Below are 27,228 nucleotides of genomic sequence, written 5' to 3' on the forward strand. Positions count from 1 at the left end.
GGGTTTCACCACGTTGGCCAGGCTGATCTCAAACTCCTGACCTCAGGTGATCTGCCTGCCGCAGCCTCCCAAAGTGCTAGGATTACAGGCGTGAGCCACTGTGCCCAGCCCACTGGCTCCTCTTGGCTGTGACAGTTTCTCAGAATGTTCTTGTTTTTGATGACCTTAACAGTTTTGAGGAGTACTGTTCAGGTATTTAGTAGAATGTTCCTCTGCTGAGGGCTTTTCTTAGGATTGCACCAGGCTTTTGGCAGGAAGACCACCGAGGTAAACTGCTATTTTCATCACATCCTATCAAGGGTGGTACTTGATACATACTATCAACATGACTCATTACTGTTGATATTGACCTTGATCACCCGGCTGAGGTGGCATTTGTCAGTTTTTCCCATGATAACATTATTCTTTTTTTTAAAAAAATGGAGTTTCACGGCCGGGCGCGGTGGCTCACGCCTGTAATCCCAGCACTTTGGGAGGCCAAGGCGGGTGGATCACAAGATCAGGAGATCGAGACCACGGTGAAACCCCGTCTCTACTAAAAATACAAAAAATTAGCGGGGCACGGTGGCGGGTGCCTGTAGTCCCAGCTACTCAGGAGGCTGAGCCAGGAGAATGGCGTGAACCCGGGAGGGGGAATTTTGCAGTGAGCCGAGATGGCGCCACTGCACTCCAGCCTGGGCGACAGAGCGAGACTCCGTCTCAAAAAAAAAAAAAAAAAAAAAAATTGGAGTTTCACTCTGTCGCCCAGGCTGGAGTGCAGTGGTGTGATGTCAGCTCACTGCAAACTCCACCGCCCAGGTTCAAGCAATTCTCTGCCTCAGCCTCCTGATATAACATTTTTATTTTTTTCCCCTTTCCATATTGTACATTTTGGAAGGAAATCACTAAGCACAGTTCACATTAAAGAAGTAGGAAGTTATGCCTCTCCCTCCTTGAAAGGGGAGTATGTAAATACATTATTTGGAGGTTATTTTATTTTTGAGATGGAGTCTTAATCTGTTGCCCAGACTGGAGTGCAATGGCACCATCTCGGCTCCCTGCAACGTCTGCCTCCCGTCTTGAACCTGGGAGGCAGAGGTTGCAGTGAGCTGAGATTGCGCCACTGCACTCCAGCCTGGGTGACAGAGGGAGACTCCATCTCATAAAGACAAACAAAAACAAAGATGATGGCATCTAGTGTAGTCTCATACATTTTGGCTAGTTTTCCCTGAATTTCTGTCTTAGATACTGTTGCCTTCCCAGGGTGAAGGACATCAATAACCATTTGTTCCTTCTGAAGTGTATAGAAGTGATCCTGAACTTCCTAGTTCAGACAGTTACTAAGTCATTCAAGATGGCGGTCAATCCTCAGTCAGGGAGAAAAATAAGAGTCCCATCAATGTTGTTGTTGTTGTTGTTGTTGTTGTTTTAATTAAAACCTTGTTTTTGTTTATTTAGTATCACCTTACTTTCTGGTACTGTAAAATGCTCCAGGCTCATTTTGTATATCTCCTGCCACAGTTCTGCAATCAGCCATTTCTCCAAGGACCCCTATTTTCTTTCGCTGGCAGATGGCTTTAGAATCCAAGGTCTGGGCACTAGGTGTGCTTGTTGCTTTTGAGGTGTCATTGCTTCTGGACCCTCACATCTGAGAAAGCAAGGAAATATATGTGTGTATAGTAACCCATGTATATATGCAAACATGTATTTCCATATATAACCATCCATATCTATATTAAGCTAAGCATGAATTCATACTGATGTCTCCAACTTTTTTTTTTTGGTTTTTTTTTGAGACGGAGTTTTGCTTTTGTTGCCCAGGCTGGAGTGCAATGGCACGATCTCAGCTCACTGCAACCTCCGCCTTCTGGGTTCAAGTGATTCTTCTGCCTCAGCCTCCCAAGTAGCTGGGATTACAGGCATGCACCACCACACCTGGCTAATTTTGTATTTTTAGTAGAGACGGGGTTTCTCCATGTTGGTCAGGCTGGCTTTGAACTCCAGGTGATCCGCCCACCTCGGCTCCCAAAGTGCTGGGATTACAGGTGTGAGCTACTGCGCCCGGCGTGATGTCTCCAACTTTAATCCATTACCACATGGATCATTCTGGCCGCCTCCCCTGTTTATCTAAACTCCACCCCAACTGTGAGAAACCTGGCTTCCATAATTTGCCATCTATTTACTTAATTGTATATTCCAGGACACGTGTATAGGAGTATCAGAATTGTTTTGTTTTTCTTTTTAAATTCTTTCTTTATTATTATTATTATTATTATTATTATTATTATTATTATTATTATTATTTGAGACGGAGTTTTGCTCTTGTTACCCGTGCTAGAGTGCAATTTGTGATCTCGGCTCACTGCAACTTCTGCTTCTCAGGTTCAAGCAATTCTCCTGCCTCAGCCTACTGAGTACCTGGGATTACAGGCACAAGCCACCACACCTGGCTAATTTGTTTTTGTATTTTTAGTAGAAATGGGGTTTCACCATGTTAGCCAGGCTGGTCTTGAACTCCTGACCTCAGGTGATCCTCTTGCCTTGGCCTCCCAAAGTGCTGGGATTATAGGCATGAACCACCGCACCCAGCCTAAAATTTTTCTTCTTTCTTTCTTTTTTTTTTTTTGAGATAGAGTTTGGCTGTTGTTGCCCAGGCTGGAGTGCAAGGGCGTGATCTTGGCTTACTGTAACCTCTGCCTCCTGGGTTCAAGCGATTTTCCTGCCTCAGCCTCCCAAGTAGCTGAGATTACAGGCACCACACTTGGCTAATTTTGTATTTTTAGTAGAGACGGGGTTTCTCCATGTTGGTCAGGCTAGTTTGCGAACTCTCGACCTCAGGTGATCCACCTGCCTCAGCCTCCCAAAGTGCTAGGATTACAGGGGTGAGCCACTGCACTTGGCCTAAAATTTTTCTTTATTTGTGGCCAGGCACAGTAGCTCATCCCTGTAATCCCAGCACTTTGGGAGGCTGAGGCAGGTGGATCACCTGAGGTCAGGAGTTCAAGACCATTCTGGCCAGCATGGCAAAACCTCATCTCTACTAAAAATACAGAAATTAGCCAGGCATGGTGGTGCACACCTGTAGTCCCAGCTACTTGGGAGGCTGAGGCACGATAATTACTTGAACCTGGGAGGCAGAGGTTGCGGTGAGTCAAGATTGCATCACTGCACTTCAGCCTGGGTTACAGAGCAGGATTCCGTTTCAATAAAATAAAATAAAAATTTTCTTTATTTGTAATCATAATGTCTCAAAAGAGAATTGTTAACACATACCCCTGTGGGAAACAATCTTATAAACTAGGGTACAGTGCTTATGTGTAGTTCCATTAGCCTTTGATCTTACAGACTCTACTCATTTCCAAAATTACTCAGGTCAGCACCTTTACCCCCAGCTCCCTTCAGAAAAGTTATTTCATACATTTGTAGTATCATTAAATTCTTCTGTCACAATCTGCTTTCCATCTTGGGTTCCCTGACCTCCTTTTTTTTTTTTTTTTTTTTTTTTTTTAGTTAAAAATATCAAGAGGCTGGACACAGTGGCTCACACTTGTAATCCTAGCACTTTGGGAGGCCAAGGCAGGTGAATCCCGTGAGGTTGGGGGTTCGAGACCAGTCTGACCAACATGGAGAAACCCCGTCTGTACTAAAAAAAAAAAAAATACAAAATTAACTGGGCATGGTGGTGCATGCCTGTAATCCCAGCTACTCGGGAGGCTGAGGCAGGAGAATTGCTTGAACCCTGGAAGTGGAGGCTGCAGTGAGCGGAGATTGCGCCATTGCATTCCAGCCTGGGTAACAACAGTGAAACTCCGTTTCAAAAAAATACATATATATGAGAGATATATCAGGGCTGGGTGCAGTGGCTCATGCTTGTAATCCCAGCACTTTGGGAGGCTGAGGCAGGTGGATCACGAGGTCAAGAGATCGAGACCATCTTGGCCAACATGGTGAAACCTCATCTGTACTAAAAGTAAAATGCAAAAATTAAGGCCGGACATGGTGGTTCACACCTGTAATCCCAGCACTTTGGGAGGCCGAGGTGGGGGGATCACCTGAGGTCAGGAGTTCGAGACCAGTCTGGTCAACCTGGTGAAACCCCAACAAAAATTAGATGGGTGTGGTGGTGGTATCTGTAATCCCAGCTACTCGGGAGGCTGAAGCAGGAGAATCACTTGAACCCAGGAGGAGGAGGTTACAGTGAGCCGAGATCGCACCACTGCACTCCAGCCAGGCGACAGAGCAAGACTTCGTCTCAAAACAAAAACAAAAACAAAAACAAAACAAAAAAACAAAAAACCAATAAAACCAAAAATGTTTAATTAAGCCCAAGGTCACCTAGATTTTCTCCTATGTTTTCTTCTAGAAGCTTTATAGTTTTACTTTTTACATTTAGGTCTATGATCCATTTTGAGTTAATTTTTGTAAACTATGTGAGGTCTGGGTTTGGTTTCTTCTTCCTCGTCCTCCTCTTCTCTCTTCTTTTTCTCCTTCTTCTTTTTCTCCTCCTTCTTCTTTTTCTCCTTCTTCTTCTTCCTCTTCCTCCCCTTCTTCTTCCTTCTTCTTCTTTTTCCTTCTTCTTTCTTCTTCTTTCTCCTTTGGTCCTTTGTAAAAAATCTGTTTTCTGTGTTTGTGTGGCTCGATTTCTGGGCCGTCTCTTCTGTTCCCTTGATCTGTGTCTAGTCTTTGACCAATATCATGCTGTCTTGATTTATTGTAGGCTGTTATCATTTTTTCCTGGATGTGAATGTCCTGAGTCAGAGTTGAGAGGAGTTGCACAGGGAACATAAAAGTTCCCAGGTGTCTGAAAGAAGGGGTGGTACCGTGGAGAGGGAGCCAGAACCACGCGGAGGCTTGGAGGGCAGGGGGCTGTGTTTTTCTGGCCTCTTCCTTGGTTGCCTAGACACTGATGTGTTCCTCTTGGCTGCTGACCCCGCACCTGAAGTGCTCAGACTCCACCTAGTGGTGGCGTGGAAGGATCGTCTGTGTATATCCTCACCTGAGCCAAAACCCGTATAATCTCCCTTTATAAGAGATTGTTTTGTTGTTGTAAGTGACAGAAATCCAACTCAAACTAGCTTGCAAAAAGGGAACTCATTGACTCACACAACTAAAAACTCCAGACACAGATATGACTTCAGGCCAGCAGAATCAGGCACTCAAATCTGACTCTCTCCACCTGTGCCATACATCGGTTTTATTCTCAGGCCACCTCATTGATGGCCACTAGTACCTCCAGGCCCATATTCCACCAGCTTAGCATCCTCACTGGAAATGTAACTGCCCAGCGGGCTCCTCCTGGCCTCTGCACAAATAAAGACCACGGCATTGCAGTAAAGAAAGAGTTTAATGGACACGAGGCCAGCCATGCCACATGCAAAACTGATTGCATTATTACTCAAATCAATCTCCCTGAAAATTCAGAGATCAGGGTTTTTGATGATTTGGTGGGTAAGGGGTTGGAAAGTGGGGAGTGCTAATTGGTCAGGTGGGAGATGAAATCATAGGGAATTGAAACTGTCCTCTTTCACTGAGTCGGTTCCTGGGTGGGACCAGATGAACCAGTTTATTGATGTGGGTGTTGCCAGAGGATGCTCTGAGTGCAGGGTCTGCAAAATATCACAAGCCCTGATCTTAGGTTTTACAACAATGATGTTATCCCCAGGAGCAATTTGGGGAGGTTCAGAATCTTGCAACCTCCAGCTGCATGACTCCTAAACCAAATCTTGTGGTTTTTTTGTTTTGTTTTGTTTTGTGTGTGTGTGTGTTTTTGTTTTTTTGTTTTTTGTGTGTGTGAGATGAAGCATCGCTTTGTCACCTAGGCTGGAGTGCAATGGCATGGTCTCTGCTCACTACAGCCTTCGTCTCCTGGGTTCAAGCAATTGTCCTGTCTCAGCCTCCCGAGTAGCTGGAACTACAGGCGTGCGCCACCACACCCGGCTAATTTTTTGTATTTTTAGTAGAGACGGGGTTTCACATTTTTAGTAGAGACGGGGTTTCACCATGTTGGCCAGGCTGGCCTTGAACTCCTGAGCTCATGATCCGCCAACCTCGGCCTCCCAAAGCACTGGGATTACAGGCGAGAGCCACTGCGCCCAGCTGAAATGGGAGTTTTATTATTACTCAAATCAGTCTGCCCAAGCAGAATCAGAGTTTTTAAAGATCGTTTGGCGGGTAGGGGGTAGGGGCTTGGGAAGTGGGGCGTGCTGATTTGTCAGGTTGGAGATGGAATTGTAGGGGCTAGAAGTGAGTTTTTCTTGCTGTCTTCTGTTCCTGGGTGTGATGACAGAACTGGTTATGTCAGATTAAGGTCTGAGTGGCATCAGCTGATTCATGGAGCCAGTGGCTGCATGACCCCCAAACTAATTTATAATCTTGTAGCTAATTTGTTAATTTGTTAGTCCTGCAAAAGCAGACCGGTCCCCAGGCAAGAAGGGGGTCTTTTCGGTTCAGGGTTATTATCAATTTTGTTTCAAGTCAAACCATGAACTGAATTCCTTCCCAAAGTGAGTTCAGCCTACGCCAAGGAATGAACAAGGACAGCTTAAAGGTTAGAAGCAACATGGAACTGGTTAGATCTGATTTTAGTAGAGAAGGGATTTCACCATGTTGGCCAGGCTGGTTTCGAACTCCCGACTTCAGGTGATCCACCCACCTCGGCCTCCAAAAGTGTTGGGATTACAGGCGTGAGCCACCGTGCTGGGCCAAAAACAATTTTTTAAAATTAAGTTTATTACATTTGTGTATTTTTCTGTATGTGCTTTTAAAGTCCTGTGGCACTGAGTTACAGGGCTTTGATTCTTGGGTCTAAAAAGGACACCAAATTCTGCTAAATCTTAAAAACTGACATCAATTAAAGCCTCATCTTCAGGCCCAGTAGAAGATGTCAGTCAAAATAAACTGTATTGCTGAGACAAATGGCCACAAATGAAAGCTATTCAACTGCTCAAGGCCCAGGGACTATCGCAGAAGGCATGTGAGATGGTAAGGATTGATTTCATGAAATAAAATAAATTCAGTTTCTTTATAAATTAACCATTAATGCCAAAGGCACACTGATGCAAGATCAGCCATATGGGCCCTTGTGTCCGATTAACAACGTTTTCTTGGAGCATTAACTGACTCCTTAATAAAGGTCGTAAAGGTTATACAAAAGTTATGGAAGTTATATCTTACGGTCAAGATTAAAACGTTATAGACTGTTTATAAAATATTGGGGGCCAGGCATGGTGGCTCACACCTGTAATCCCAGAACTTTGGGAGGCTGAGTCAGGCATATCATGAGGTCAGGAGTTCAAGACCAACCCGGCCAACATGGGGAACCCTGTCTCTACTAAAAAATACAAAAAATTGGCCCGGCGTGGTGGCTCAAGCCTGTAATCCCAGCACTTTGGGAGGCCGAGACGGGCGGATCACGAGGTCAGGAGATCGAGACCATCCTGGCTAACACGGCGAAACCCCGTCTCTACTAAAAAATACAAAAAACTAGCCAGGTGAGGTGGCGGGTGCCTGTAGTCCCAGCTACTCAGGAGGCTGAGGCAGGAGAATGGCGTAAACCCGGGAGGCGGAGCTTGCAGTGAGCTGAGATCCGGCCACTGCACTCCAGCCCGGGCGACAGAGTGAAACTCTGTCTCAAAAAACAAACAAACAAACAAACACAAAAAATTAGCCAGGTGTGGTGGCTGTAATCCCAGCTGCTTGGGAGACTGAGGTAGGAGAATCGCTTGAACCCAGGAGGCAGAGGTTGCCATGAGTTGAGATCGCACCACTGCACTCTAGCCTGGGTGACAGGGCAAGACTCCATCTCAAAAAAAAAAAAAAAAAAATTTGGAAAAAAATTTAATTGGCTTCATGGTGTTTTTCTTGGGGCTTATTGTTTGGAAAATTAAGTCTCTTCTATCAAAGAATAAAGGTTTTTGCCTTTTTTTGAAGTCCTTGAGTTATCACTTTGGTTAAATCAATGACTTATTTTACAATGGCCTGTGATCCTATTTTGTGATATCAAGAGATTTAAACCTTTGATATTTGACGAGCTTTCTAAAATCAAATTATAATTGTGTCTTTTTCTGACTCAATTAATCTTTTAAGATATTAGGGTCCCTAAAGTCCAAAAATGACGTATTTGGTTTATTTGGTATAAAACTTATACAGGAAGCATTGTTAAATGTGAAATGGTGTTTGGTTTTCTTTGGGCTGTATTTTTTTTTTTTTTTTTTTTTTTGAGACGGAGTCTCACTCTGTCGCCCAGGCTGGGGTGCAGTGGCCAGATCTCAGCTCACTGCAAGCTCCGCCTCCCAGGTTCACACCATTCTCCTGCCTCAGCCTCCCGAGTAGCTGGGACTACAGGCGCCTTCCACCTCGCCCGGCTGTTTTTTTGTATTTTTTAGTAGAGACGGGGTTTCACCGTGTTAGCCAGGATGGTCTCGATCTCCTGACCTCGTGATCCACCCGTCTCGGCCTCCCAAAGTGCTGGGATTACAGACTTGAGCCACCGCGCCCGGCCTTGGGCTGTATTTGTAAAAATTTGTTATTGGTATGTGTTCCAAAATTATGGGAAACTCCTATAATTCTGATGTGACTTAGTGTATGTTATCAGTAATAATTATAATTGTTATGTTAAATTATTGTGTGCCACAGAGGTGACAAATTTCCTTGTCAATTGGGTCTTTGACTATGACTGCCCTAAAACTTTTTGTCACCCACGGACAATTGTGGTCTTGTTTTGGTCCTCTTTAGAAGGTGGTTTTATTTATTTCATTTATTTTTATTTTTTTGAGATGGAGTCTCATTCTGTCACCCAGGCTGGAGTGCAGTGGCGCAATCTCGGCTCACTGCAAGCTCCGCCTCCTGGGTTCATGCCATTTTCCTGACTCAGCCTCCTGAGTAGCTGGGACTACAGGCCCGCCACCACGCCTGGCTAATATTTTGTATTTGTATTTATTTATTTATTTATTTATTTATTTAATTTTATTTTTTGAGACGGAGTCTCGCTCTGTCGCCCAGGCTGGAGTGCAGTGGCGCAATCTCGGCTTACTGCAAGCTCCGCCTCCCGCGTTCATGCCATTCTCCTGCCTCAGCCTCCCGAGTAGCTGGGACTACAGGCGCCCGCCACTGCGCCCGGCTAATTTTTTTTCTATTTTTAGAAGAGACGAGGTTTCACCATGGTCTCGATCTCCTGACCTTGTGATCCGCCCGCCTCGGCCTCCCAAAGTGCTGGGATTACAGGCGTGAGCCACCGCGCCCGGCCTATTTATTTATTTTTTTTGAGGCGGAGTTTCACTCTTGTTGCCCAGGCTGGAGTGCAATGGCACGATCTCGGCTCACCGCAACCTCCGCCTCCCAGGTTCAAGCAATTTTCCTGCCTCAGCCTCCCTAGTAGCTTGGATTATAGGCATGTGCCACCAGGGCCAGCTAGTTTTGTATTTTTAGTAGAGACGGGTTTTCTCCATGTTGGTCAGGCTGGTCTTGAACTCCTGACCTCAGGTGATCCACCCGCCTCGGCCTCCCAAAGTGCTGGGATTATAGGCGTGAGGTTTTATATTTTTAGTAGAGACAGGGTTTCACCATGTTAGCCAGGATGGTCTCGATCTCCTGACCTCGTGATCCGCCTGCCTCAGCCTCCCAAAGTGCTGGCCTTACAGGAGTGTAATGCACCCGGCCTTTCTTTTTAATTTTTTGAGACAGGGTCTCACTCTGTTGCCCAGACTGGGGTGCAGTGGTATGATCTTGGCTCACTGCAACCCCCACCTCCTGGGTTCAAGCAACTGTCCTGCCTCAGCCTCTCATGTAGCTAGGATTACAGGCATGCACTGTCACACCCAGATAGGAGGTGGTTTCATAATCAGCTATAAAACTCTAACAGGTGCTCTTGAATGCAGGTTTCTGATAACTTTGGAGATTGTGACATCAGAGTAGAGGGAAAACTTTCAGGACTCCTGGAGTGCTGAAATGTTCATGAATATCAAGCAGAACAGGAAGGAACTGCAGGGACTGAACTAATAGAAGACTGAGTAATCTTTCTGACTTTTTGCTTAAAATTTTGGTTTTGTTTTTCAGAGTCAAGGAAACTTTTATTTTGAGCTATTGACAGCTTTTAACAATTAAGTATACTCCTGTGAACAAAATTTGGAGCATTTTGTTTCTCTCTACCTAATTTCTCCAGAATTTGGAAACTATTTGTGAGTACTTTTAACTTATGGCAATATGGTTATTTGCATACGTTCAATAAGAATCTGTTTCGTGTGTGACAGGACATGTTTGGAGAAACTGGTTATTTTACCAGTTTTTAACTTGGTTGTTTTATCAAGGCTTTGGCTGCAATGGTGTGCTTTTCTTTAAGGAATCAAACTTGACTTACAGAGCCAATAAAAGCTCCTTGGGAAAACTGGCCTCTTACGTTGTCTACACAGTTCCTATACAGGGTTCCTGACTTGTGGTAAGTAAAGAATGTTGCTTTCTGACAGGCCCAGGAGCCCTAAGTTATCTTGGAACATCAAGAAAAGAAGAATTCTCCCAACTCAAAGGCATTTGATGGTACAAATCTGTGGCTGGGCTCAGCTTTAAAAAATTCTTATCTGAGATTCTTTCTATGGAACAAAGTTCCATCACAGCCAATTTAAAAAGCCTATGAGAGAGGCAGGGCACAGTGGCCCACACCTGTAATCCCAGCACTTTGGGAGACCAAAGTGGGTGGATCACCTGAGGTCAGGAATTTGAGACCAGCCTAGCCACCAGAGCCAAACCCTGTCTCTACTAAATAAAAATCAAAAAAGTAGCCAGCTGTGGTGGCATGAGCCTGTAGTCCCAGCAGCTTGGGAGGCTGAGGCAGAAGAATTGCTTGAACCCTGGAGGCAGAGGTTGCAGTGAGCCAAGATCCAACCACTGCACTCCAGACTGGGCAACACAGTGAGACTCTGTCTCAAAAAATAAATAAATGAATAAATAAACAAACAAAATAAAAAGCCTATGTAAAAAATAATTATTCTTGCTGAACTTTATACAAATAATCTGACCAAGTATAGTAAAGCAAATTTGACCTACCATGATTTGTCTTTAGTAAAAATGGGAAACTGGAGAGAGGAGAGAGGAGAATTATGTTTTAAAAACTATCATACACCTGTTGTTAGATTCTAGTCTTGCTTTTTTTTTTTTTTTTTTTTTTTTTTAAGATGGAATCACACTTTGTCACCCAGGCTAGAGTGCAGTGGTATAATCTCGGCTCACTGCAACCTCTGCCTCCTAGGTTTAAGCGATTCTCCTGCCTCAGCCTCCTGAGTAGCTAGGATTATAGGCACCCACCACGGCACCTGGCTAATTTTTGTATTTTTAGTAGAGATGGGGTTTCACCATGTTGGCCAGGATGGTCTCGAATTCCTGACCTCTAGTGATCCATCAGCCACAGCCTCCCAAAGTGCTGGGATTACAGGCATGAGTCACTGCTCCCATCCTCTGCTCATTTTTTTTTTTTTTCCTTTGGGACGGAGTCTCACTCTGTTGCCCAGACTGGAGGGCAGGGCACGATCTCGGCTCACTGCAACCTCTGCCTCCTGGGCTCAAGCGATTTTGTGCCTCAGACTCCTGAGTAGCTGGGATTACAGGGGAGTGCCACCATGCCCGGCTAATTTTTTTTTTTTCTTTTTTTTGAGATGGAGTTTCACTCTTGTTGCCCAGGCTGGAGTGCAATGGCACGATCTTGGCTCACTGCAATTGCCGCCTCCTGGGTTCAAGGGATTTTGTCTCCTCAGCCTCCAGAGTAGTTGGGATTACAGGCGCCCGCCACCATGCTCAGCTAATTTTTTTTTTTTTTTTTTTTTTTTTTAAGTACAGATGGGGTTTCACCATGTTGGCCAGGCTGGTCTCGAACTTCTAACCTCAGGTGATCCACTCACCTTGGCCTCCCAATCTGCTAGGATTACAGGTGTGAGCCACTGCTCCTGGGACATTTTTTATTTTTATATTTTTTGAGATGGAGTCTTGCTCTGTTGCCTAGGCTGGAGTACAGTGGCAGGATCTTGGCTCATTGCAACCTCTGCCTCCTGGGTTCAAGTGATTCTCTTGCTTCACCCTCCCGAGTAGGTGGGAGTACAGGCGTGCGCCACCACACCTGGCTAATTTTTTTGTATTTTTAGTAGAGACAGGGTTTTACCATGTTGGCCAGGCTGGTCTTGAACTCCTGACCTCAGGTGATCCACCTGCCTTGGCCTCCCAAAGTGCTGGGATTACAGACATGAGCCACTGCGCCCGACCTCTGCACATTTTTTATTGTTGTTTTCAGACAGCATATTGCTCTGTTGCCCAGGCTGAAGTGCAGTGGTGCGATCACAGCTCACTGTAGAGTCCAACTCCTGGGCTCAAGCGATGTTCCCATCTCAGCCTCCTGAGTAACTGGGACCACAAATGTGTGCCACTATAGCTATTTTTTTTTCTTTTTTCTTTTTCTTTTTTTTTTGAGACGGAGTCTCGCTCTGTCGCCCAGGCTGGAGTGCAGTGGCCGGATCTCAGCTCACTGCAAGCTCCGCCTCCCGGGTTCACGCCATTCTCCTGCCTCAGCCTCCCGAGTAGCTGGGACTACAGGTGCCCGCCACCTTGCCCGGCTAATTTTTTGTATTTTTTAGTAGAGATGGGGTTTCACCGTGTTAGCCAGCATGGTCTCGATCTCCTGACCTCGTGATCCGCCCATCTCAGCCTCCCAAAGTGCTGGGATTACAGGCTTGAGCCACCACGCCCAGCCTTTTTTCTTTTGAGATGGAATTTCACTCTTGTTGGCCAAGCTGGAGTGCAATGGTGTGATCTTGGCTGACTGCAACCTCTGCCTCCCACGTTCAAGCAATTCTCCTGCCTCAGCCTCCCGAGTAGCTGGGATTACAGGCGCCCGCCACCATGCCTGGCTAAGTTTTTGTATTTTTAGTAGAAACAGGGTTTCACCATGTTAGCCAAGCTGGTCTCGAACTCCTGACCTCAGGTGATCTGCCTGCCTTGGCCTCCCCGAGTGCTGGGATTACAGACGTGAGCCACCTCGCTTGGCCTGTCCATGGCTAATTTTAAAAAAATCTTTTGTAGAGACAGGATCACACTACGTTGCCGAGGCTTGTCCTCCCACCTTGCCCTCCCAAAGTGCTGGAGTGCTGGGATTATAAGGGTGAACAACGACGCCTGGCCCCCTGCAAATGTTATACCTCCCTGGAGGAGACAGATCCCAAGTCCACACCTCTCCTCCCCTCAGTACTACCTCCTGGCCCTCCCCTCTAACACACACACACACACACACACACACACACACACACACACACACACACACGCCAGACACAATGGCTGGGTGGGGCTGAGGAACTGGCTTCCTCCGCAGAGATCTCAATCTGGGCCCTGAGCTCCGCCCCAGAATCACAGGAACAGACATTTGGGGACCTCAGCCCCGCATTCCTTGCTCCAAGGGGCAGACAGGACACGCTGAAAATAGCAACTGATTCCAAAAAGATAAAGGTAAATTCATGGGGACCTCCTGCAGAGTTAGGGAGGGAGGCCTGCGGGAGGGTCCCTCGGGGTGAAAGAGGGGTTGGCGCACGCCTGGTTGAAGAGACAGGTAGTGGTGCGAGTCCTGGGAAAGATGGTGAGACTCGCCGTGGAGGGACGCAGGTAGCATCCCATAGCTGAGACAGAGGCGTCCAGATACCCATGCTCTGTGCCATTGCCGTCTTGTCCTCATCCCCACCCCTGTCCACCTCACTCCTGTGAGCCCCCATCTACACAGCTGTTCAGGTAGAACCTGCACACACATTTTCCATGCCTGAATTTCAGCTTTTCCCCAGAGCCCGTTAACCTCTGAGACCCTGGATACCTCTGTCTCCTGGGGCCCCGTGTGATGTGCGCATGTGGAGCGTGGTGTGGTTTGTTGGGGGGTGGTGTCCGGTTGGGAGGCGGATCTGATTCCTGTTTCCTGCCCCTACTCACTCAGCCCTGGGAGGTGACTGAGAGTGGAGGGGATTCAAGGGTGAGTGTTTGGGGCCCGAGTACCTGGATTCCTGAGTGGGGGGTAGGGAAGGAAGTAAATGCAGGTACCTGAGAGGGAGTGGGATCCCTGAGGGGTAGGGGCTGGGGAGGAGCTGGCCAGCGGTCAAGACCACTGTGTGGGTCACTTTGCTAAGTGACTTTCTGCCAGAACACAGAGGCCACTGAGCTGCAAGACCCGTCATTTACAACCCCCTTGTTCCCCCTCATCATTTCTCAAGGACCCAATCGGAGGCCTGGAGGGGTCTGACTCTCCTGCTGACCCCTGAAGGGAGTTTGGAGGTTCCCCTGCTTCCCAGCCCAGACCCTGCAGCCTTCTTGGGATTCTAGCCTCCTTCCTCGAGGGAGGAAGAGAAGCCCAGGCCACAGCGCCCTGGCCTGATTGGTCCTCTCCTTCAGCTGGCTCTCCCAGCCACCTCCCCAGGCCTCCTGGCAAGACTCATGCCTGTGCTGGGCTTCTCTCTGTGACCAGACCCAAGGGCAGGCGGGGATGATCAGACGCAGGACAGGACAGACTGAGCCAGGGCCTCCTCATCTCCGGGGGTCAGAGGCTCCAGGAATCTTGATGGCAGGAAAAGGAGACTAAAAATAATCCGGAAAGGGAGAGTCCGGAGAGAGGAACTGGGAAATGGGGGGCGGAGGACCGGTGGGGCAGGGAAACAGTGATGCACGCCTCGCAGCCCAGGCCCGGCGGACAGGCGCGCCCACAGCACCCAGACCCAGACAGCACAGAACACACATCGCACACCCACCCTGCCACCGCTATCTCAGACACTCACACTGAGAACTTCCTAACGGGCCACACGCCACACGCTGTCCACTGCACTCTCCCGCTGCACACCCAGCCGGCAAGCACAGAACTCGCACACTCACAATACACCGTGCCACTCCCCCACCACAACCACACACAAACCTCCGCAGCACACCCCACGGACACGTGGTTCAGTAGGCAGACACAGAGTGGTTGTACTAGCAAAGGGGATCCCCCGTATTGAGTTTTATGGATTCTCTGAAACCCCCACACCAGCCTTCCCTCCTGACTTCAAAATCCGGCCTTCCAGTGGCCTCAGTTTATCCACCCTTCGGGGCACTAAGGGTCTTTCTGTTTCCCTCCCTCCTCCTCAGGGGATGACTCCAGCAGAGCACCCCACTCCTTTGAAGACCACAGAGGAAGATGTCAGCCCAGTCCCTTCCTGCAGCAACACCCCCCACGCAGAAGCCCCCTCGGATCATCCGCCCCCGCCCTCCTTCTCGTTCCAGGGCTGCCCAGTCCTCAGGGCCTCCCCACAACGGCTCCTCTCCACAAGAACTTCCCCGAACCTCCAATGATGCACCAACCCCAATGTGCACCCCCATCTTCTGGGAGCCCCCAGCTGCATCCCTCAAGCCCCCTGCTCTTTTGCCTTCCTCAGCTTCTAGAACCAGCCTCGACTCCCAGACTTCCCCAGAGTCACCTTCCAGCACCCCCACACCTAGTCCAGTGTCCCGGCGCTCCGCCTCCCCAGAACCTGCTCCCCAGTCCCCAGTCCCCCCACCCAAGCCTTCTGGGTCACCCCGCACGCCTCTGCTCCCCATGGCCGGGGTCCTGGCTCAGAATGGCTCTGCCTCAGCCCCTGGCACTGTGCGGAGGCTGGCTGGCAGGTTTGAAGGGGGTGCTGAAGGCCGGGCTCAGGATGCAGATGCCCGGGAGCCAGGTCTCCAAGCAAGAGCAGATGTGAATGGGGAGAGAGAAGCTCCCCTCCCCGGGAGTGGGTCCCAGGAGAACGGTGCTCCAGGTGAGTGTGGAGGGGTGGTGCTGGGGGACCTCAATCCACCCATCTTCTTCATTTTCAGTGCTAACAACTTTCAGAGGCTACCTTTTCTTTTCTTTTCTTTTTTTTTTTTTTTTTTTTGAGACGGAGTCTTGCTCTGTCGCCCAGGCTGGGGTGCAGTGGCCGGATCTCAGCTCACTGCAAGCTCCGCCTCCCAGGTTTACGCCATTCTCCTGCCTCAGCCTCCCGAGTAGCTGGGACCACAGGCGCCCGCCACCTCGCCCGGCTAGTTTTTTGTATTTTTAGTAGAGATGGGGTTTCACTGGGTTAGCCAAGATGGTCTCGATCTCTTGACCTCGTGATCCGTCCGTCTCGGCCTCCCAAAGTGCTGGGATTACGGGCGTGAGCCACCGCGCCCGGCCAGAGGCTACCTTTTCAAAAATGGATTTAATGTTTGGGATATCTGGTTTCAGTATGTCAGGATTTGAAGAGAGTCAGGGTGGAGGAGATCTACAGATGCCTCAACCTTGGTGTTGCAGTTGCCGGGCAGGTTAAAGATGGAGATGGTCTATGGTCTCAGGGGTGGGGCTGGGCCCCAAGGGCTTTCTCCTTAGGATATCCATCTCCCACAGATGCTGGCCTGGCCTGCCCTCCCTGCTGCCCCTGTGTCTGCCACACCACCCGACCTGGCCTGGAGCTCAGATGGGTGCCTGTGGGGGGCTATGAGGAGGTCCCCAGGGCCCCCCGTCGGGCCTCTCCACTGCGGACCTCTCGCTCCCGCCCCAACCCTCCAAGCATCGGTCACCCTGCTGTGGTCCTCACATCCTACCGCTCCACTGCCGAGCGCAAACTCCTGCCACCCCTCAAGCCTCCCAAACCAACTCGTGTCAGGCAGGACGTCACCATTTTCGGGGACCCCCCACAGCCAGATCTTGATCTGCCTTCTGAAGATGGAATCCAAACAGGTGCAGGGCCTGGGGGAGTGGACCTCTGGGCTGTGAAGGGACAGGAGAGAGGCAGGGGGGGACTAAACTCCAACAAACTACAATCCCCAACAGGCCCTGGGTTCTTTGCTTCCCTACCAGCTGCGCTCTGGTGCTGATGAGAATTGCAGTTTTTATAGTTAACTGTTCCTGCTGAGGCTGGAGTTGGGAGTCCTGGGCTGGGGATCCTGGAGTTTTCTTCTCTTCACTCTGGCTTCTCTCTCCAGGGGACAGTCCTGATGAAGCTCCTCGGAACGCTCCTCCAGCAACTGTGGAGGGGAGGTACCGAACACCCCCACCCCTATTCCCTGGTTCTCTCCCCACCATGCTTCTACCTGAGGGCAGACTAACCTTCAGCTCCAGCTAAATCCCACCTGCACAAAGGTGAGGGGACAAGGGCCAGGGCTCTAGAGATAAGCAGCCCTTGTTTCAAATCCCAGCTCTGGCCCTTATCAATTCTGTGATCTTATAGAAGGCTGGGTGCGGTGGCTCATGTCTGTAATCCCAGCCCTTTGGGAGGCCGAGGCGGGAGGATCACCTAAGGTTAGGTGTTCAAGATCAGCCTGGCTAACATGGTGAAACCCCATCTCTACCAAAAATACAAAAATTAGCTGGGCGTGGTGTCGGGTGCCTGTAATCCCAGCTACTCGGGAGGCTGAGGCAGGAGAATCGCTTGAATCCAGGAGGTGGAGGTTGCAAGGGGCCAAGATCGCGCCACTGCACTCCAGCCTGGGCGACAAGAGAGAAACTGTGTCTCAAAAAAGAAAAAAGAAAAAAAGAAAAAGAAGGTCTTTAGCCTTCCTGGGTCTCAGTGTCCTCATCTATGAAATGGGGCTAAGCATAGAAACCACTTCATGGAATCGTGGGGATATGATATTGTGAAGAGCCGGGCCCAGAGTAAGTGTACCACTTTAACTCCTTTCCCTCACCTTGAGCTTCTATTGTAATTATTGTCTGAAAATCTATTTGGCAATCATGACCATCTCTTCTATGCTATCCAGGCTTGTTAATTATCTTAGATTCACCATTGTTATCAGGGTCCATTCATTTATTCAACAAACATTTACTAGCGTGGTTTTTAGCTTGGGCGAATGGGGGTGTGGTGGTGCTGATGACCAGAGCAGGGGAGATAAGGCACTATATGTGCTGGTGGGAGGTGTGAGAGTGTAGTCCACCATGTTGAGCTTCCTTGACACACAAATAGGGCGTTCCAGACAATGGTTGCTACGTGAGAGGGCTGAGAAGGAGACTCAGAAGTCTCTGGTCTACAATAGTTGAGATAGGAATGGGGCCCACTTAGTTCAGGGGCTCCTCTCTAAAAGGCACATAAAAAGATCTGAAATTTGGGCCGGGCAAAGTAGCTCATGCCTGTAATCCTGACACTTTGCAAGGCCAAGGTGGCAGGATTGCTTGAGGCCAGGAGTTTGAGACCAGCCTGGGCAACATAGCGAGACCTTGTCTTTCCCCTTCAAACAAAAGAAAAAGCCTGAGGTTTGACCTGCGGAGCCGTCAGGATCCCTACATCCAACCTGCATGTGGGTTGCCCTGTCCAGCATGGGAACAACAAGCACCCTGAGGCGGGCAGTAGTCGTGGCCCTGGGGACTCCCTTCCCTTTCTTTCTTCACAGGGAAGAGGAGGGGCTAGAGGTGCTGAAGGAGCAGAACTGGGAGCTGCCCCTGCAGGATGGTGAGGGCCTCTGGACCTGAGGGTCCCTGCTGTGACCATTAAGCAGTGGGGGAAGGGTTTGGAGGCCCTGGGCTTCCCTGAAGTGCTATGTTTGTCCCCTAGAACCTCTGTACCAGACCTACCGAGCAGCTGTCCTGTCAGAGGAGCTGTGGGGGGTCGGTGAGGATGGGAGTCCTTCTCCAGCAAATGCTGGAGATGCGCCCACTTTCCCACGACCCCCTGGACCCCGCAACACCCTGTGGCAGGAGCTTCCGGCTGTGCAAACAAGCGGCCTTCTGGATACCCTCAGCCCCCAGGAGAGGCGCATGCAGGAGGTGGGAGCTGGAGGTGGGAGACGGGAGGAGGGTGCTGGGGTTGGGCGGGTTGCATGGGTCAGAGGTAGGGGAGGAGGGCCCAGGGTCCTGGCTTTCCACGACTGCCTGCTCTTCTTTCTAGAGTCTTTTCGAGGTGGTAACGTCCGAGGCTTCCTACCTGCGCTCCCTGCGGCTGCTGACCGACACCTTCGTGCTGAGCCAGGCACTCCGGGACACGCTCACCCCCCGTGATCACCACACACTCTTCTCCAATGTGCAGCGAGTCCAGGGAGTCAGTGAACGGTCAGTGGCTTCCTGTACTTCCAGGGAACCTGCCCTTAGGCTGCTGGGCATGCCCTTTCCTCTCTCCCGGGCCCAGGTCCTTCCTTCTACTGACCCAGTTGGTTCCCAGCCCTTCTGGGAGACCTGGCTCTCTGCCCCGCCCCATTGCTTGCTTCCCCAATTCCTTCAGGTTTCTAGCAACGCTCCTGTCCCGTGTGCGCTCTTCCCCCCACATCAGCGACCTGTGTGATGTGGTGCACGCCCACGCTGTGGGGCCTTTCTCGGTGTATGTGGATTATGTGCGGAACCAACAGTATCAGGAGGAGACCTACAGCCGCCTCATGTGAGTGTCCCAGGGGTGTGGAGGAAGCTGGAGAGAGGGGTGGGGTCGAGGCCACAGCAGGCTGGGGCACCAGGGCCTCCAGGCAGCCGCTAACCACTCTTGCTTCTGCAGGGACACCAACGTGCGCTTCTCCGCCGAGCTGCGCCGGCTGCAGAGCCTCCCTAAGTGTGAGCGGCTCCCGCTGCCGTCCTTCCTACTACTGCCCTTCCAGCGCATCACCCGGCTCCGCATGCTACTGCAGGTACCCGTCCGGCTGCGGCAGTTTCTGCCCCACCAACCCCATCAGAGAACACTCCTGAGGGCTTCTTGGCCCTCCAGTTATCACCATGCACTACTCCACCTTAAACGTAAAATCCCCCAAATCATAACTACGAATCTGGGTGTCTCAGCCTAGGACCCACCACGCCCTGCCTTAGGGGACCTGTGCGCTCTTCCCCTTACCTGGACTGCCTCTAGGTCCAGGTGCAGGGAAAGGGCCTCTGGCTGGAGACAGGCGTTCCACACCTAGCTCTGCCACTGACTCTCTGAGTGACCTTGGGCAAGTCCCTTCTGCTTGCTGGGTCTCAGGGGGAGTGTGTGAGTGGTTTTTGAGGTTGTCTCTGGCTGTATTCTTCTACCCACATGCCTTCCCGACTGGGGTGATATCACCCCCAAGGGGGTAAAAATTGATTCTTTGGGGGTGAAAATAATCTTAGTTATTCCAACAGTTGTATTCCATTAAGCTTTACTGCATAAACAGAGTTCCAGTAGATCTGTAGAATTAAACTTTCATGGTGAAGGGGATGTTTAGGGAAAATTATCTAAAAAAGGCATCTTAGTGGGGTGATACTGGGAAAAAAAAGTTTGAGACACTCTTCTCCTCCTCCTTCTTCTTTTCTTTTTTTTGAGATGGAGTCTTGCTCTGTCACCCAGGCTGGAGTGTAGTGGCCTAATCTCGGCTCACTGCAAGCTCCACCTCCCGGGTTCACACCATTCTCCTGCCTCAGCCTCCTGAGTACCTGGGACTACAGGCGCCCGCCACCACACCCGGCTAATTTTTTGTATTTTTAGTAGAGACAGGGTTTCACCGTGTTAGCCAGGATGGTCTCCATCTCCTGACCTCATGATCTGCCCGCCTCGGCCTCCCAAAGTGCTGGGATTACAGGCATGAGCCACCGCTCCCAGCTGACACGCTCTCTTCTATTGCAAAGTAGAGACTCCTTTCTAACCAGGTCACCCAATATGGGGATCTGTAGAGCAGTGGCACGATCACAGCTCACTACAGCCTCAAATTCCTGGGCTCAAGGGATCCTCATGCCTCAGCCTGGGACCACAATGCCACCATGCCCTGCTATTTATTTATTTTTGTTTTTATAGAGACAGGGTCTCACTACGTTGGCTAGGCTGGTCTTGAACTCCTGGCCTCAAGCAGTCCTCCTATCTCAGCTTCTCAAAGCTCTGGCCTTATAGTCATGAGCCACTGAGCCCAGCAAATGGGGGGATCTTTATGTGAAGAGTTCCCAACCAGATTTTCAGTGTCTTTATGATCTTATTCAGTTTTATCTATCCCCAGTGTAGACAACACAATAATAATAATGATACTAATCATAATAGCTCAACAGCTATTGAGCTTTCTAGGAATGGTTCTAAGTGCTATACACCTGTGTAACCTTACCCACAACTGTGTGAGGGTAGGAACTATTATTTGTCCTACTTTAGAGATGAGAAAGCTAAGGCACAGGTCACATAACTTGCCCCAGGTCATATAGAAATAATTGATGGAGAAAAAATTGTAATTAAGCACTCTTAGCTACTCTGCTGTATTGCCTGCACTAACAGTTTTGGTTGATAATTATTAAAATAATAGGAACCTTCAGGCCGGGCACGGTGGCTCACGCCTGTAATCCCAGCACTTTGGGAGGCCGAGGCGAGTGGATCATCTGAGGTCAGGAGTTCAAGACCAGCCTGGCCAACATGGTGAAACCCCATCTCTACTAAAAATACAAAAAATTAGCCGGGCGTGGTGGTGCATGTCTGTAATCCCAGCTACTTGGGAGGCTGAGGCAGGAGAATCACTTGAACCTGGGAGGCAGAAGTTGCAGTGAACCGAGATCATGCCATTGCACTCCAGCCTGGGTGATAAAGCCAGACTCTGAAAAAAAAAAAAAAATAGGAACCTTCTTTTCAACATTTAATACGTACCAAGAACTATGCTAAGCACTTTACCTATATTACCTTCTTGAATCCTCAAAACAATGCTATTGATATGCTAGGTGGATGTTAGCCCCATTTTACAGATGGGGAAGCTGAGGCTCAGAGAGGTAACAGGACTTGCTTAGGGTTCTGCAGATGGTGAATGATGAGGTCTGTCAGCCTTGTTGAAATTGGCCAAAGCAGGCAGGGTCCTCTGAGCTGTGGCCCTGCTGAATCCCAGGGCCACAGAGCAGGGGCTCCAGTCACCCTTCCTCCCTGTCCCCAGAATATCCTGCGCCAGACAGAAGAGGGGTCCAGCCGTCAGGAGAATGCCCAGAAGGCCCTGGGTGCTGTCAGCAAGGTGGGCAGGAGGGGCACTGAAGTAGGGGGAGGTGACAAGGTGGTAGAGAGAAATGGTAGGGAGTAGGGGGCTGGCCGCTGGGGTGGGTAACACAGATCCCCTTACCTAGATCATCGAGCGATGCAGCGCTGAGGTGGGGCGCATGAAGCAGACTGAAGAGCTGATCCGGCTCACCCAAAGGCTGCGCTTCCATAAAGTCAAGGTACATCCCTGCCCAGGCTCCCCATCTTGCCCTGCCCCAGGGTGCTGCTGCTGCTGCTGCTAGAACCTCCTCTGCCTCTGCTTCCTCCCAGGCCCTGCCCCTAGTCTCCTGGTCACGGCGCCTGGAGTTCCAGGGAGAGCTGACTGAGTTAGGGTGCCGGAGGGGGGGCGTGCTCTTTGCCTCGCGCCCCCGCTTCACCCCTCTTTGCCTGCTGCTCTTCAGCGACCTGCTGCTCATCACTCAGCCTAAGAGGTGAGTCCTAGGGAAGGAAGGAGCCCAGTCTGGCGTGGGCAGGAGGGGTCCAGCGGGACCCCTGCTGTCCTTCTGAACGACCTCATCCCTGGGCAGTGGGCAGCGGCTACAGGTTCTGGACTATGCTCATCGCTCCCTGGTCCAGGCCCAGCAGGTTCCGGATCCATCTGGACCCCCTACCTTCCGCCTCTCCCTTCTCAGCAACCACCAGGGTCGCCCCACCCACCGGCTACTCCAAGCTTCTTCCCTGTGAGTTGTGTTTCCTTCAGAAAACACCCTTGGGACGCTTATCTGACCTCTCAGAGCTCCTCCGACTTCCCCAGTCTCTCTCTTCTGTGGCTCCTGCCTCAGCCCCAGAGGATCTCTTGGGCCATCTGTGACACTTCCCAATGTTCCCACCAGATCAGACATGCAGCGCTGGCTAGGAGCCTTCCCGACCCCAGGCCCCCTTCCCTGCTCCCCAGACACCATCTATGAGGACTGTGGTGAGTATCCCCCTAGATGGGAGGAGGGAAGAAAAAGTGAGTCTTAGAGGAATATGGGGGAGAAGCTAACAGAATCACTTTAATGCCACCCACCCCCAACCAGACTGTTCCCAGGAACTGTGTTCAGAGCCATCTACACCTGCCAAAACTGAAGGACGGAGTCTGGAGTCCAGGGCTGCCCCCAAACACCTACACAAGACCCCTGAAGGTGAGACAGTCTTTCATTGATTTATTTTGTATTTATTATTATTATTATTATCATTATTTGAGACAGATTCTCATTCTGTCAGCCAGGCTAGAGTGCAGTGGTGTGAGCTCGGCTCACTGCAACCTCTGCCTCCCGGGTTCAAAGAATTCTTCTGCCTCAACCTCCCAAGTAGCTGGAATTACAGGCACCCCCCACCAAGCCTGGCTAATTTTTGTATTTTTGGTAGAGATAGGATTTCACCATGTTGGCCAGGCTGGTCTCAAACTCCTGACCTCTGGTGATCCATCTGCTTTCACCTCCCAAAGTGCTGGGATTATAGGCATGAGCCTCCGGTGCCCGGCCTTATTTCTTTCTTTTTTTTTTTAATGGAGGTGGGGGTCTCACTATGTTGCTCAGGCTGGTCTTGAACTCCTGGGCTCAAGTGATCCTCCTGCCTCAGCCTCTCAAAGTGCTGTGATTACAGGCATGAGCCCCTGCGCCTGACCGTGTTTCATTTATTCATTCAGTAAATATTTATTAAGCACCTACGAAGTGCCACTCGCTGTTCTAGGGACTGTGAATCAAATGTATCAATCACACTTCCTTCCTTGCTGGAGCCATGTTCTAGCAGAGGAGGCAGACGATAAGGAATGAGCAAAATAGATAAGTAAATTATAAAGTACATGTGAAGGTGAGGAGTGTTATGGGGGAAAAAAAAAGGGAACAGAGCAAAGAAGGTCAGGAGTTCCAGCTTTGGGCAGAGTGAAATTTTCAATACGGAGGCTGAGGTGGACCTCACTGAGAAGGCAGCATGAAGCTTGATGGAGCTAATTTAGGCCCATGGTGTCTGGGGGAAGAATGTCCCAGCTGGAGGCAGCAGGCAGTGCAAAGGCCCTGTGGTTGGTGTGTGACTGAGGAACTGTAAGGAGGCCAGTGTGGCTAGCAGGAGAAAGAAAGGGGGAGAAACAAATGAGGTCACAGAAGTGGCAGGGATCATGTAGGACCTGACAGGTCCCTGCAAGGACTCCACCTCTTACTCCAAGTGACATGAGCAGCCACTGCAGGGCTTGACGGAGGAGCAGCCCAGACCCTCTCCAAGCTGCTGTCACCTCCACTTCTGATGCCTTTTCTACTGATGCTCCAGGCTTGTCCATGAATTCCCACACCTACAATGACCCTGAAGGCCTGAGAACCCATGAGGCCCCCTTTCCCTCTTCACCTGCTTCCTGTCCCCACCTCACTGGATCCCCTGTCTCTCTTCCCCCAGGTTGGCTGAAGGGACTTCCTGGGGCCTTCCCTGCCCAGCTGGTGTGTGAAGTCACAGGGGAACACGAAAGGAGGAGGCACCTTCGCCAGCACCAGAGGCTTCTCGAGGCTGTTGGGCCTTCTTCAGGCACCCCCAATGCCCCCCCACCTTAATGCAGGCTGAGGAGGGGGCACATGTTGGGAGACACCTACCAGTGTGGCACGGAGAGAACAAAGCCCATTCATCCATTGGATTCACTGTCAGTGGAGATACTACCTCTCGTGGCAACCAATAGAGATCGAGCTTCAGGACCGGGCAACCAATGAAAACGGCCTCCTGAGCCCACAGCAATTAGAATGAATGAGGATGCTTTGAATGTGTGGCCAATGGAGACAGAAGCTTAGTGCAGAGCAGCCAATGGGTACTGAGCTGGCTGAGCCTACGGCCAATGAGTATTCCTGCTATGCTCAAGGCCAAGGAAGATAAATCTAGATCATGGCAGTTAAAAAGGGGCCTCATTGGAGATAAAGTCCTAGGATAAAATTGTGAACAGGAATGAGCAGGAAGCCAACCAGCCAAAGAAAATGGTGATCTGGGCCCAAGAGACCAGTAGTCACCCTGATTGGTTCTGCAGCAATGACTGGTCCTGTCTTTTGAGTCCGGGACATACTAGTTTCCATTCATGGGTGCTTCCTGTGCCCTCTCAAGTCAGTTCTTCTCTTCAAGAAGAATTCAGAGTGTGTGTCTCAGAAAATCTGCGTGTGTGCACTTGCATGTGTAGATATGTGTGTATATGTATCAGGGAAGGCATTCTGCCGACTGTGGTGTGTGTGTGGTGATTGTGTTCCTCGCCCACAAACGCTCCATTTCTTCCTTTACCTCTCATTTCTCCTATTACTTGCTCCAAGAAAGATGCTAAGTCTGAGCTCCAGAAGAGACTGTGCTGGGTGTGGCTTGGCACCCGGGGGATGAGAGCCCTGAGCTCTGGGTCTCTTGGAGGCCAGGGTTCCGTGGCAGGTGCGGGGCAATGTTGTGGAGCAGCTAACAACCTGGCAGAGGAGCCCAAGGGACTGAAGATGGCCAGTAGCTGGGTCCTGAGGCCCCTGAAGTCTGCAGGCCCTTCACTTTGCCCCAAACGCTGGCCTCCATAATTCCTGCCTGCAGATTCCCCAACTTGAAGTATAATCCACCAGCCAGCCTCAGCCTAGAGCTTCGGAACCACATTAGATCCTGCATCTGGGTGAAGAACCGGGAGCTGTGGATCACAGGCCAGCCAGTGAACTTCCTGGGCTTTTTTGCCTTTGTCCTGATCCTCTCACAGAAACACTGGGCCAAACAGTGGGGAGAGATCGGAGAGCGGGTGTGGCTGCCCCACCCCATCCAGAGTATCTGTTTCCAGATGAGTAAATGCCTCGCATGATAACAGAGGAGGTGAGGGACAGAGACAGCAAGGCAGACGGTGACTGGCAGGGGGTCCCAGGCCCGGGACAAGGCCTCCCCTTCAGCACAGCAGCTTGCCCAGGACCGACACTGTCACATTGACTGCAGGAGGCACAGGGACTCCGGGAGACTCAGAGGCAGAGAGCACTGGCGTTTGGCAGTCCATGACATTGGAGACTCCCCTAGCAGGGTGCCTGACGTGGGGAACCCTCAATAAATAGTGGTGCATTTGTACTGAGGCTCTCCGGGGAAGTGTGTGCTTATAGGAGCAGTGGTCTCCAAGTGTGGTTTCATAAGGGGGATGGGGCTGCTTGGAAAGGGGTCCAGAGCAGGGGTCAATTCTGTTGGGAACTGGGGCTTGAAGGTCATGTGCAAGACCTGAGTGCGTCAGCCCACTCAGTTCCTGAGGGCTCTGAGGTAGTGGTGGTGGTGGCAATGGTGGTGGGTTTGTAGCAGCTGTGGCTGGGGACCGCTGCAGACTGGGCAATGCCTGGGGCTCAGGCAGGCGATGAAAATGCAGCAAGAAGAATAAAAAGGGCAATCAGGGCGGGGCACGGTGGCTCGCACCCATAATCCCAGCACTTTGGGAGGTCGAGGTGGGCAGATCACTTGAACTCAGGAGTTTGAGACCAGCCTGGGAAGCATAATGAAACCCTGTCTCTACAAAAAATACAAACTTTACCCAGGCATAGTGGCATGCGCCTATAGTCCCAGCTACTCGGGATGCTGAGGCAAGAGGATAGCTTAAACCTGGGAGGTCAAGGCTGCGATGTGCCATGTTTGCACCACTGCACCCCAGCTTGGGTGACAAAGCAAGACCCTGTCTCAAAAAAAAAAAAAAAAAAAAAAGGCAGCAATAAAGGCCCTTTACTGACCAGCCAATCATCTCTGTGTTTAATTCAATTATACCTATTTATTGAGTGCCTTCAATGTGCCAGGCATTGTTCTAGGATCTGGGCATACAGACATGAAAAAGACAAGGTCCTTGCCCTCAGGAAACCTTCATCCTGAGGGTGAGAGGTGACAGGGACAATTACCATGTCAACAAATTAATAAGTAAGATAAGATCAGGCCGGGCCCAGTGGTTCACCCCTGTAATCCCAGCACTTTGGGAGGCTGAGGTGGGTGGATCTCTTGAGGTCAGGAGTTCAAGACCAGCCTGGCCAACATGGTGAAACCCTGTCTCTACTAAAAATACAAAAATTATGCCGGGTGCAGTGGCTCACGCCTGTAATCCCTGCACTTTGGGAGGCCAAGGCGGGCGGATCACCTGAGGTCAGGAGTTCGAGACCAGCCTGGCCGACATGGTGAAACTTTGTCTCTACTAAAAATACAAAAATTAGCTGGGCGTGGTGGTACATGCCTGTAAGTCCTAGCTACTTGGGAGGCTGAGGCAGGAGAATCATTTGAACCTGGGAGGCGGAAGTTGCAGGTTGCAGTGAGCCGAGATCGCACCATTGCACTCCAGCCTGGGCGACAGGGCGAGATTACATCTCAATAAAACAAAACAAGGGCTGGCCGCAGTGGCTCACGCCTGTAATCCCAGCACTTTGGGAGGCCAAGG

General features: G+C 50.3%; 1 protein-coding gene across 3 annotated transcripts; it reads left to right on the forward strand.

Moving 5' to 3' along the window:
• Nucleotides 1-13,322: 13,322 nt before the first annotated feature.
• Nucleotides 13,323-25,898, forward strand: ARHGEF15 (Rho guanine nucleotide exchange factor 15). 3 transcript variants are annotated; one of them, XM_008010286.3, is made up of 16 exons: nucleotides 13,325-13,455; nucleotides 15,106-15,755; nucleotides 16,364-16,696; nucleotides 16,942-16,996; nucleotides 18,343-18,401; nucleotides 18,504-18,715; nucleotides 18,837-18,997; nucleotides 19,167-19,319; nucleotides 19,431-19,560; nucleotides 21,778-21,852; nucleotides 21,962-22,054; nucleotides 22,146-22,306; nucleotides 22,403-22,555; nucleotides 22,709-22,791; nucleotides 22,895-22,999; nucleotides 24,246-25,898. In XM_008010286.3, the coding sequence occupies exons 2-16, from the start codon at nucleotides 15,155-15,157 to the stop codon at nucleotides 24,395-24,397; spliced, it is 2,526 nt and encodes an 841-aa protein (XP_008008477.1). In that variant the 5' UTR covers nucleotides 13,325-13,455; nucleotides 15,106-15,154; the 3' UTR covers nucleotides 24,398-25,898. The 3 variants fall into 3 exon arrangements, 2 of the variants coding, with proteins under 2 accessions (XP_008008477.1, XP_008008478.1); XM_008010287.3 differs by lacking the exon at nucleotides 13,325-13,455 and adding an exon at nucleotides 13,900-13,963; XR_005236716.2 differs by lacking the exon at nucleotides 24,246-25,898 and having other exon boundaries at nucleotides 13,323-13,455; nucleotides 22,452-22,555.
• Nucleotides 25,899-27,228: the final 1,330 nt, after the last annotated feature.

The sequence above is a fragment of the Chlorocebus sabaeus genome, chromosome 16 (genome assembly GCF_047675955.1).
Source record: "Chlorocebus sabaeus isolate Y175 chromosome 16, mChlSab1.0.hap1, whole genome shotgun sequence".
In the NCBI taxonomy this organism is placed as follows: Eukaryota; Metazoa; Chordata; class Mammalia; order Primates; family Cercopithecidae; genus Chlorocebus; species Chlorocebus sabaeus.

What these genes read in the sequence shown, in the direction of transcription:
- ARHGEF15 (XM_008010286.3), top strand. Translation starts at nt 15,155, where the DNA reads ATGTCAGCCCAGTCCCTTCCTGCAGCAACACCCCCCACGCAGAAGCCC. An exon ending in AGGAGAGGCGCATGCAGGAG is followed by an intron (nt 18,716 to 18,836) that starts GTGGGAGCTGGA and finishes TCTTCTTTCTAG; the next exon opens with AGTCTTTTCGAGGTGGTAAC. An exon ending in GTCCAGGGAGTCAGTGAACG is followed by an intron (nt 18,998 to 19,166) that starts GTCAGTGGCTTC and finishes CAATTCCTTCAG; the next exon opens with GTTTCTAGCAACGCTCCTGT.